The sequence below is a fragment of the Meriones unguiculatus genome, chromosome 2, assembly GCF_030254825.1.
Source record: "Meriones unguiculatus strain TT.TT164.6M chromosome 2, Bangor_MerUng_6.1, whole genome shotgun sequence".
NCBI lineage: Eukaryota > Metazoa > Chordata > Mammalia > Rodentia > Muridae > Meriones > Meriones unguiculatus.
The window spans coordinates 110,396,537-110,408,795 of NC_083350.1; the positions used below are offsets into that span (position 1 = coordinate 110,396,537).

The following is a 12,259-nucleotide window of genomic DNA, read 5'->3' on the forward strand; positions in this document are numbered from 1 at the left end:
ACCAAAAACCACTTGATCGGATCATTGAAATCTACCATGGAACTTGGATCAAAGTGTACAAACAATGAAAGCAAATAATGGCTGATGGGACATAGTCTGAATTTTAGCATTGTAAGTGCTTCTGTGGATACGTTGACACAAAATTTCACCACGAAAACATTAAATAGAATGATTATAAGTGATCTAAATAATCTTTACAAGAACACCGAACAAAATCAAATGTTCACATATGTATGCAACTATACACATAGAGAGAAGGAGCATAATAAAAAAATGAGGTGCCAAGAAGCTCTCATCATATTCTACAGATCAGGTACAAATGTATTATAATTGATGCTATTGGAGGACATTTTAGATTAGCAATTCCATCCAAAACAACATGGCTAACGATTCGCAACAATTTCAAATTCTGTGGCTGTCATAGTCAATGTTCTAGTACTGTGAAAAGACATTATTACCACAGCAATTCTAAAGGAGTTAAGCAAGTAAGAGGACCCTGTGCAAGATGATGAATCCTCTTGCAGACAGGCTAAGGGGATGGACCTTGGTAGAGGGAGAAAACACGGAACAGGACAGGAGCCTACCACAGAGGGCCTCTGAAAAACTTTACCCAGCAGGATACCGAAGGAGATGCAGAGGCTCATAGCCAAACTTTGGTCACAGTGCAGGGCATCTTATGAAAGAAGGGGAGATAGAAATACCTAGAGGGGACAGGAACTCACAAGAAGAGCAACAGATCAAAAAATTTGAGGCACGGGGTCTTTTCTGAGACTGATGCTCCAACCAAGGGCCATGCATAAAGATAACCTAGAACCCCTGCACAGATGTGACCCATGGCAGCTTAGTGTCCAAGTGGGTGCACTAGTAATGGGAACAGGAACTATCTCTTACATGAACTCAGTGTCTGGTTCTTTGTTCACCTCCCCCCCTGAGGGGGAACAGCCTTTCCAGGCCAGAGAGGAAGACAATGCAGCCAGTCCTGATGAGACCTGATAGGCTAGGTTCAGATGGAAGGAGAGGAGGACCTCCCCTATCAGTGGACTTGGGGAGGGGCGTGGGAGGAGAGATGGTGCGATTGGGAAGGGAGGAGGGAAAGGGCTACAGCAGGGATCCAAAGAGAGTAAACTGTAATTTATAAAAAATATAAAATAATTTTTTAAAGTTAAAAAAAAGCATTTAATTGGGGCTGACTTACAGATTTAGAGGTTTACTCCTTTACATCATGTGGTATATGCACACAGGTTGGCATGGTACAGAAGAGGTAGCTGAGAGTTCTACATTGAGATTTGTAGGTAGCGGGCAGAGTGACACTGGATTGAGCATTTGATACCTCAAAGCCCACCCACAGTAACACATTTGCTCCAGCAAGTCCATATAAACTCCACCTACTAATAACACCACTTCCTATGAGCCCAGGGGCCCATTTTCATTCAGTCCATCACAGTGGAATCATAAGGTCATCTATGAATGAATCAATACAACTTTCTAATAGATTTTTCTAAATAGAAATAGTTCATTTATAGTTAAATCTTCAGATCCATTCTTTAAATGTTATTATCAGTACTTACTTTTTTCTTTCATTTGAAAGTATTTGCAGAAGAGTGAGTAGATTAGTATGGCTCAAAAATTCAGTAATCTGGAAAAAACTAGCCTCAGTAGAAAGCTCCCATTTGATCATCATCAAACTGTAAAGTTCTTTTTTGAAATTAATTTATTTTTTTATGAATTACATTTTATTCACTTTTCATCCCAGCTGTAGCCCCTGCCCTGGTCCTCCCCCAAATACACCCTCCCTCTCACATCAACTCCCATACCCCTCCCAAGTCCACTGATAAGGGAGGTCCTCCTCCCTATTTCTCTGATCCTAGCCTATCAGTTCTCATCAGGACTGACTGCATCGCTTCCTTCTTGGCTTGGGTAAAGTTCTTATGTATTTAAAAGTTGAGAATTTTAACATGTTGGCAGAGAAAATTTTCAAGTAAAGATGATTTTTCTGAAAAAATGCCACTAAAATACATGCTATACAAAAAAAAAGTATGTTACAGAGCAAAGATCAGAAGTGAAAAAGCTTAAAAAGTAGAAGGTAAGAAATCAGGTTCAAAGGACTGTCTCTGACATGAACTCAATGGCTGGCTGGCTCTTTGAAAAAGCTTAAAAAGTAGAAGGTAAGAAATCAGGTTCAAAGGACTGTCTCTGACATGAACTCAATGGCTGGCCCCTCTCCCCCCCTCGTGGAAGGAGCCACCTACCTAAGCCACAGAGGAGGACATTATAGCCAGTCCTGGTGAGACCTGATAAGCTAGGGTCAGAGAGAAGTGGAGGACAACCTCCCCTATTAGTGGACTTAGAGAGGGGCATAAGAGAAGATAGGGGAGGGAAGGTGAGATTGGGAGAGAATGAGGGAGGAGGATACAGCTGGGACACAAATAAACTGTAATTAATAAAAAAAGAAATTGTGGTATATGTACACAGTAAAATACTATGCAGCTATAAAAAAAGAAATCTACATTGTGGGTAGAGATGAATAACTGAAATTTGTATAACTTTCTAAATACATGTATTACTGTCCACATCTATATGTGTAAAGAGACATTCACCTAATGACCAACTATTACTTATTAACTTTCTGTATTTTGGTGTTTCTTTTCTTTTTCTTTTTTTTTTCCTTTTTTTCTTTTTATTTTGCATATAGGAGGGTGATAAGCAACTCATACGGGAAACATCCACACATCAACTTAATTCTGAACGCTACGTTCACACTTTCAAGGATTTATCAAACTTCTCAGGAACCATAAATGTGACCTATCGCTACCTAGCTACCACGCCTTTACAGAGAAAGCGTAAGTATTCTTAAGCTTTTTAATAAAAACTGCATGAATAAACAAATTTAATGAAATATGGATAAAAAAGTGATAATTTGTTACATTCGTGTAGCAGTAAAAGATTAAAAGAATATTTTGATCTATAGTTTAACAAAGTTTTATTTCTTCAAACTTTGTCAATACATTTGGACCCGGTAACTATTAAAATACCAGAATTTAAAAAGAATCATTTAGAAATGTGTTATAGGGCTACATATGAGATCATTATAAATTGGTTTTAAAATGTAAAAATTTAATTTGAAAATATTCCTACATTGGAATATTTAAAATCTTTGATACTTTAATATTATAATTTCTGACAAGATTTTAGTGTGGTCTTGGGAGTGTAGTGTTTTATAAGTGGCTATCATAGATTATCATGACTGGTAGAATTTTCTTTTTTAAATAAGAATGTGCAGTCTCACGGTTCTGGTAGCCTGAAGTTGACATGTGGTAGTCACGTACTCATTTTGATTGTCCCAAAGACTATTTGCCAACTTAAAAAATTAAGTTGAGCTACACTTACTAAGGTGAAGAAGATGTCTTGGTTATGAAAAAATTGCAACCACTCAAAATTTAGAGCTCCTTAAATGGCCTCTGAGAGTCTAGGTTTTTAAAGAGTAAAAATAAAAGAACAAAGAATGAGCTTCCATCAGACATGTGGTTACAACTGCATTGACTGACAAAAACACATCAGGATGCAGTGAGTATTTTGTACATTACAGATAAGAATGGTAGAAGACCAGAATGATTTAAACTGGACTTGCTAAAAGTGTATGCGGCATAAGGAAAAAGCCCATATTAAATCAATGTGTTTTTATGCAGTGGTTACTCCAAAATTATATTTATCTTAGTGATATGAAATTGGACCTTAGAAAGACATATAATACCTGTCAGAGGTTAATAGTCTATACTCGGGTTAATTTTTTCCTAAAAATATCCAGTTGTTTTTTACTTAAATCTAAGGAAAAATTCTCCAGAGGATATTGCTAAAATATCTTTCAAAACTAATGAATCAGTAAATTCATAGCTGGAACCACATATTTGAGCAACGATAAGATTGTTTTTTTTTTTTTTTTTTTACATACATTCTGTGAAACTTTATTTTCTATAAAAATGTATCAGGCAAAATTCAAAACAAGGCTGTGAAGTCTACCTCTTGATTATTTTAGTAATTATGATGATGTGATAATGAAAACTGAAAAACACAAGGCATTTACTGGAAATCTTATTGATGGTTTAAATTTTAAGCCTTTTTTTTCTTCATGATTTGAGTTGTCAGCGTTAATTATAAATTTCCTTTGCTTTTGTGTATGCTTTTAGTCATTTTTACACTTTTTATTTATTTATTTATTTTGTCTCATTTTGTTTTTGAGTCACAGTGTATACCAGACTATCCTCAGAGTCATGGCAATCCTTCTGGCTCAACCTTCCAAGTGCTAAGACTACAGGTTTAAGGTTCCAGGCCCCATTTGTTTGTAGATATAATGAAACATTGGTTTACTTTTTATAATGGTGACATATGAGAATATTAGGTTACAAAATATTTTAGAACACTTTCATTTTTATAATTAATAAACAATATTTATAGTATAGAATCTCTATGAGACTGCTTATTAAATATAAGTTGTTTTCCATATTAAACATCAAATTATACAAAACACTATAGCCCTTGTGTAATTAGCTTAAAAGACTAATCTTAAAATATTTGAAACATAATCACTTACTAGATTTATTTAATTTTATTGCAGACCTAACAAAAGTAAATATTGGTTCTTCTTTGTCTATTTTTGTGTTATTCAAAACCAAATAACTGTGGGCTGGGAGAAGGGCATGGGAGAAGAAAAGGAAGGGGGGTGGGATTAGGAGGAGACAAGGGAGGGGGCTACAGCTGGGATACAAAGTGAATAAACAGTAATAATTAAAAAAAGAAAAAATGAGTTGTAAAAATGTAGATAAATAATGATAAAGAAGATGATTGTATATCTCCAGACAGAAGATTTGTAGAAATCCATGTGCTATTGCTTATATGGCTTTCACATGAGAGAGTATTCACCTGACTCCGTGTTATCCTTCCTCATCTCTCTCCATCTAAGTTACAGAGAGCCATTTCCAAACACCTCCATGGAAGCCAGACTAAAATAATTATAGCACATACATATTTTGCACTGATGTTGGGTATAGAAGTTTTTGTACATATTGTGGTAGAAATTGGAATTATTTGGAAAAGAGAGGATGCAGAGAGCACATAAATGTGGGATTCCTACTTTTTATGATAAAATAGTAAAATAAAATTATTTCCTTTCACCTGCAAAGCCAAAAAAATATTAACATTTAATTGGTCTTCCTCTGGTTCTTTTTGCTCAGGTTATCTCACAATTGGACTTTCATCAGTGAAAAGAAAAAAAGGGAACTATTTACTTGAGACCATCAAGTCAATTTTTGAACAGTCAAGCTATGAAGAACTAAAGGAAATTTCAGTAGTGGTGCATCTAGCAGAATTTAATTCATCCTGGCGTGATGCCATGGTCCAAGATATTACACAAAAATTTGCTCATCATATTATTGCAGGAAGATTAATGGTTATTCACGCTCCTGAAGAATATTATCCAGTTCTGGATGGTCTTAAAAGAAATTACAATGACCCAGAGGATAGAGTCAGATTTCGTTCCAAGCAAAATGTAGATTATGCTTTTCTGCTGAATTTTTGTGCCAATACTTCAGACTATTATGTAATGCTTGAAGATGACGTTCGGTGTTCCAGAAATTTCTTAACTGCCATCAAGAAAGTCATTGCATCCTTAGAAGGAACGTACTGGGTGACTCTTGAATTCTCTAAGCTTGGCTACATTGGTAAACTCTATCATTCTCATGATCTCCCACGTCTGGCTCATTTTTTATTAATGTTTTATCAAGAAATGCCTTGTGATTGGCTATTGACTCATTTCCGAGGTCTACTGGCTCAGAAAAATGTGATCCGATTTAAACCTTCTCTCTTTCAGCACATGGGCTATTATTCATCCTACAAAGGAACGGAGAATAAACTGAAGGATGACGACTTTGAAGAGGAGTCATTTGACATCCCTGATAATCCTCCAGCAAGTCTGTACACCAACATGAACGTCTTTGAAAACTACGAAGCGAGCAAAGCTTACAGTAGTGTTGATGAGTACTTTTGGGGAAAGCCGCCATCAACAGGAGACACATTTGTTATTGTATTTGAAAATCCAATTACAATTAAAAAAATTAAAGTGAATACTGGAACAGAAGATCGACAGAATGACATTTTGCATCACGGAGCTCTAGATGTTGGGGAAAAACTTATGTTTAGTAAACAAATTAGACAATGTGATACTTACTTGAGACTAGGGGAATTCAAAAATGGAAACTTTGAAATGTCAAATGTGAATCAGAAAATCCCATTTGACATACACTGCATGAGGATATGTGTCACCAAAACTCAAAAAGAATGGCTGATAATTAGGAGTATCAGCATTTGGACTTCCTAGCCAAGAAAATTAGTATAATGAGTTTCTGAAGCAAATCTTCCTGCTTCAAATTTTGGAATCTTCCTCTTTTGCTACTTTTGTCTTTTGGAGGGAATGATGTGATGTGTTACAAGAAAAGTGAATCATCTCAGCAGTTCTGACTGTAGTTTTACTAAACACACCTTTGTATCTTTTATTTTTACCTTTGTTGTTGAACACCATTCTGTAGTTAAAGGCCACTTTCATTCATATATTTAAAGGTTCAGAGCTCCAAATTTAAATCAATTGCCAAAAGAGTGATTTAAAAGACTTAAAATGAGAAAATTCTTTGTGATATAGTAATTAATTAAAATACAGTTGCCAGCAGTACACACTTATCAATGAATTGAGCATTTATTATATGATTAGACACCTTCTTACTAAGAATCTCTGAGAATATGCAGTTGGTTGCAATCATAAACTGGGATATTTTTCTTATAAATTTAGGTTTTCATTGAGTGATGTATTTCTACAATTAATACCTCCTCCTAGAAGTGGTGTCTTTACAACAGAATAAAATTGTGTAAGTAAGACTATGGAAAAACAGACTTAACAGTTGTCATTCCTCTGGATATTTATATGAAAAAATATTGTTCATTGTTTTAAACATTTTATTGAGCACTTATGGTTAATAATTTTTCTGTGGGGAGAAGTCTATTTCTAACTTCTCTTTTGAAAAAAAATAGTTTAGTATTTTAAGGTTATGTTGAATACCTGTAATTAACAGACAAAGAGAGATGACCTATAGTAAATCCAATCATACAAACATTTTCAATATATGCAGAAAAATTGAAATTGATCTTACATTTTTGAATCAAAATTCATGTAATTGAAATTGTTATTTATCATATTCTGGAGAGAATAAAGGAATATCTTATGTGAGAGAAAAGTTAAAGCTATAGAAAACAGTAGATTTTTTTTTTATAGCCAATGAGCTACTTTTTAACAAAGCCAAAATGAAGGATTTTATTTTTGTTCTGACTGCTAGACAACACTCTACTATCTAGAAATTTCTCTTCCAGAATTAATGGTTTCTGTTCTCTCTTTTCTTCCTTCTTCTCTTTCTTTTCTCTTCTTTCATGTATGTATGTATTTATTCATCTAATGTTTATTTGTTTTTGCCTGCTTGTCTATGAATGCTACCTGTGCGCAGTGGCTGTGGAAGCCAGAAAAGAGTTTTAGATATCCTGAAACTTAAGTTAGAGGCCATTGTGAGATATGGGTGCTGGGAACCAAACCAGTACCCTTTTTAAGAGCAACAAATGCTCTTAACCACCGAGCCATTACTCCAGTCCCATATGTTATGTGTCTTATTTAGGTTTCAGACTATCTTAAATTAGATAACAAACTTGGCCCATAAAGTATATTATGATGTCATGTGATGATTGTGAAGTGTTTTAATTGATGTTTTTATGTTATGTGCATACAAATAGTAATGAAAGCTTATTATGGATAAGTCAATTTTCTCTATCTTTCCATAAAAGAAATTCAAGACACCACAGTGTGTTCTGAATACATTGTGTTTCAGAATTTACTCGTGGTCATATCCTATTTACAGTTTGATAAGCAAGCAAATGAAGTGATTTATAATGAAAAAAAATGGGATGTTTCATATGAATGTGTTCGTGGATACAATGAAATGTAGATTGATATATATATATTATATATATAAGTTATATATATATAATATATATATGGTGATCCTCTTGCAAACACACATATATGTGTGTTTGTCTGTGTGTATGTGTGTATAATGTGTGTGTCTGTATGTGTGTTGCATAAAGACTCTATTTATGATACTAAAAAAAAGAAAAAAAGGAGATTTGTGTCTGCTATTCTTTCTATCATAAAATATAACCTTGGGATTTATATAGTCCAAAAGACATTAGGTTGTTTTATTTCATTTATTCTGTCAAAAACAATTAAATTAGAAAATCTAAGCATCAGAATTTTTGTTCTTTTCTTGACAGAGCCACTATTACATAACTTGTCACATTTATTTTCTGCAGTTCTAGGAAAGATGTTACCTTTTCTTAAACATGTAAATGTGAATAATTTGGGAAATATTTAATTTGAACTTGTGAGAAAATATAAACACTGTCATGAAACTATCTACATTTTGGATTGAGTGATAATTGCCATAAGCTTACAAATATTCTACTTTCCTGATCTCTCAGGCTCTTTTTATTAACTGACTGGCTATGGAGTGTTCTCCCTCTATCTCAGAACTCACAGTAATGGCTTTCTGCATTTCTGGTTATTAAAAGCACATAACTATATTCAAGTGGTGTAAAATATTAAAATCAAAAATGATTTCTTGCACTGAGCTGTATGCTTGTACACATTGACCACTGCAAGTGAGATTCCAAAGGGCATCTACTATTATATGTAATTTTCTGGAAAATGATTTAGTAAAGACTGACCAGGGTAAGAGGTTGAGGTTGGAGGTCTGCTGGGGGATGTAAAGGAAGTCACATTTTATCTTAAGGTCCCTTCATTACTAAAACTGACATTAAATAAGCTACAACCACCCCGGGAGGTTTCTATGTTTTCTTTACAAGTGTTACTGGGTTAACTTACCTTCTTTCTTGATTTTATTTTATATGTTTATTTTAATTGTTATTATTTTATGTGTATGGGTGTTTTGTATGCATGTATGTCTTTGTACCACATGTACACCTAGCGTGTGAGAATTTCAGAAAACGGAATCAGGTCTTCTGAAACAACAGTTATGGCTAGTTATGAGGCACCATGATGCACCTGTTGACTAAACACATCAGCTACGAGAGCAACCGGTGCTCTGAACTACTGACCATCTCTAGCCAACCATTTTCTTTCTTTGACCTATGCTTTTTTTTTTTCTTTCAGCATACCAAATACTAGGTCTCATTACAATTGAGGGGAAGGAGTGGGATATAGTTGTCCCATTAAATGCTGGGAGGCCACAGTTTTCTTATTCTTTACATGTTGATAACCTATGCACCTATATTAATCAGATCCTATTATAAATGAAGCTTCTCTAATTAGGATTATGAGATACACACACAAAAAAAAATTTGAGTCAGTTACATCTTGATTTCTCAATAACCTAGAACCAAACCATGTGATGTCTTCAACAACTTATGACCAAGTTATGGAGGGTATGGGACTGTCTCTGACACGAACTCAGTGGTTGGCTCTTTGACCACCCTCGTCCCTGAGGGAGGAATAGCCTTGGTAGACCACAGAGCAGGACACTGCAGCCAGTCCTGATGAGACCTGATAAGTTAGGGTCAGAAGAAAAGGGAAGAGGACCTCCCCTACCAGTGGACTTGGAGAGGGGTATGGGAGGAGAAGAGGGAAGGTGGGACTGGGAGGGAATGCCGGAGGGGGTTGCAGCTGGGATACAAATCAAATAAGATGTAATTAATGTAAAAAAAATAAAAATTTAATTAAAAAGAAATAAAGGAAAAAACAGGGCATTTTTCACTGAAAAAAAAAAAGAATCTGTAATGTTTAGGTTATCTATAAGACAACACTGACTAACTCAAAAATAGGTAACCCCTATCTGGAACCGGTATTTTAATTTGATAATCTATGATGTCTGAGAGAGACACCCCATGATAGGGCAACTCCTTTTAAATTTCTTTTGTATCTACATATCTATATTTTAAGAACATTCTACAGTAGTAGGCTTTCATATTGCATTTTAAAAGTCTTGTGATAAAATCTGACCTCCCTTCTTCTGACATGTGCTAATCGGTTTCATTATTTCCTTTATCCCTTCATACTGCCTGCATTCCACTATTCCATTCCACGTCCTTTGAAGTCTCATATTCCTACATGGATGAGCACATATCTCTGAAGCAGAATATTAAAACCTTTCTGATCTCTTTCAAAATGAAAATCGAACGAAACTTTCCCTATGCAACTCAATACCATGTTCTGTATACTAAAATGTGCTAAGTCCTAAGCAATGTTATCATAGAGGCATAGAGCCAAAATTATGAGGATTTATCTATATTCAATCTGTTAAACCTCATGTGATACTTTTCTTCATAGTGATATGAGTGTGTGTACATGATGGGTATATCTTTAGCCTATATGCACATAAACATACACAGATTATTTTCCTTACTGATAATACCTATTGAAAACAATGCTTTTGATTGTCATTAAAACAAGATATGAAGAGATATTTCAAATACAAATTTGAATACAACATAAGATTTTTATAGAAATTTAATAGGACACAAATGTTTTAGTGCTGTGGTGGGGTCCTGGAAACCTGACTAGGCTGACCAGGGACAGACTCACAGACATATATACAGAGAAGTTAGAGGCAGATGTTTCTTTATTAGAGACAGCTTAATGAGGAAGAGATGAGTTAGTGAGATAAGTAGGCAGTGTCTGCAGGGGAGCATGGTCTAGTTGCAGGTATACGGAGAAAGCTATGGTTGGTAGTTTCTTTACACGTTGGTATTAGCTAAAGGTAATCTTTTTATTGGATGAAAATTAAGCTTTGCTATTCCCTCAGGTAAGGCGTTTCCATTCCCCTGGATATGAGGCAATGGGTTCCTGACATGGATATAACTGTAATACTCATGTCAACAATAAGTATTCACCCAGTACTTCCTTTACTCCCTACAATTTAGCACTAAACTTCTGTATGTAAACATTTCCAGCATTTATGAAATAAAAGAAAAGCATATAATACATCACAATAAAATGTTGAAAATATAGTTTTGGGAAAATACACACTGGAGCAGCCATAAAAACATTGCATAAAAAACTTACCATCAAATGTTAATAAAAAACCCTTATATTCTCATTTTAAACCATATTTTCAAACAAATTATAAAATAGATATTTCCCAGGTATGAAAATATGATTTAAAACCAGTGTATCATTTAGATCTATTTCTCTTCATGCAGCTAGAGTTATGAAATTTGCACATTCTTTATTGGACAAATTCAGCTTAATAATGATGGTATATAAATTCTATGACCTATCATAATGATTTAAATGAAGCAAACAATATAAATTACCCAATAAAGAAAACATCTATCTCCTCTTCTAGATGTCCCTGTGATATCCTTTATTCAAAATCTGTCATTTAATAAAAACTTTCTTCAAAACATAACTCAAAGGATTAACAAATGGATCTCTGCACACTTTAATAAGTAAAATTTTAATTTTGTTAAAACTGCCTTTGTTTTGCCACTATTTTCTTTAATTTAAAAGTCATTGCATTTATTTTAATAATATTGAGTAATAGCCAAAACCTCAATTTTCTAATTATGTGATTCCTTTATTAATGTTTTATCACTCTGTGTATTTTGAATTAATTTTGCAGTTTTCAGACAATATTAATTTCTTTTTTTTCCAATAATCATCTGGCCTATGTATTCTTATAGATCTTTTAAAAATTTTTATTTATTTGTTTGTTATAATTTATTCACTTTGTATCCTGGATGTGGCACCCTCCCTCATCTTCTCCCAGTTCCACCCTCCCTCTCTCTTCTCCCCTTATGCCCTTCCCCTAGCTCACAGAAATGGGAGGATCCCCTCCCTTTCTATCTGACCCTAGCCTGTCAGGTCCCATCAGTGCTGGCTGCATCATCTTCCTCTGTGAACTGGCAAGGCTGTACCCCACAGGGAGAGGTGATCAGAGAGTCTGTCACTGAAAGACAACCCCTACTCCCCTTGCTAGGGAAAACATTTGGAGGCTGAGCAGTCTCTGGGCTACATCTGAACAGGGGTTCTAGGTCCTGTTCGTCCATGGTCCTTGGTTAGAGTATCAGTCTCTGCAGGTCACCCTGGGCCCAGGTATTTTGGCTCTGTTGATCACCTTATGTACCTCCTGTCTTCTTCAGGTCGTTCTATCTCCTC

The 12,259-nt window shown here is 34.8% G+C and overlaps 1 protein-coding gene across 3 annotated transcripts in view; it reads left to right on the forward strand.

The window, feature by feature from the left end:
• The window catches only part of Mgat4c (MGAT4 family member C), a 775,655-nt gene extending 764,103 nt beyond the window's left edge, over window positions 1-11,552 (forward strand). For all 3 annotated transcript variants that reach the window (XM_060377968.1, XM_060377966.1, XM_060377967.1), the window contains 2 exons: window positions 2,693-2,840; window positions 5,229-11,552. In XM_060377968.1, the coding sequence (XP_060233951.1) occupies window positions 2,693-2,840; window positions 5,229-6,370 (1,290 nt within the window). In that variant the 3' untranslated portion in view covers window positions 6,371-11,552. The remainder of the gene's footprint in view (window positions 1-2,692; window positions 2,841-5,228) is intronic.
• Window positions 11,553-12,259: the final 707 nt, after the last annotated feature.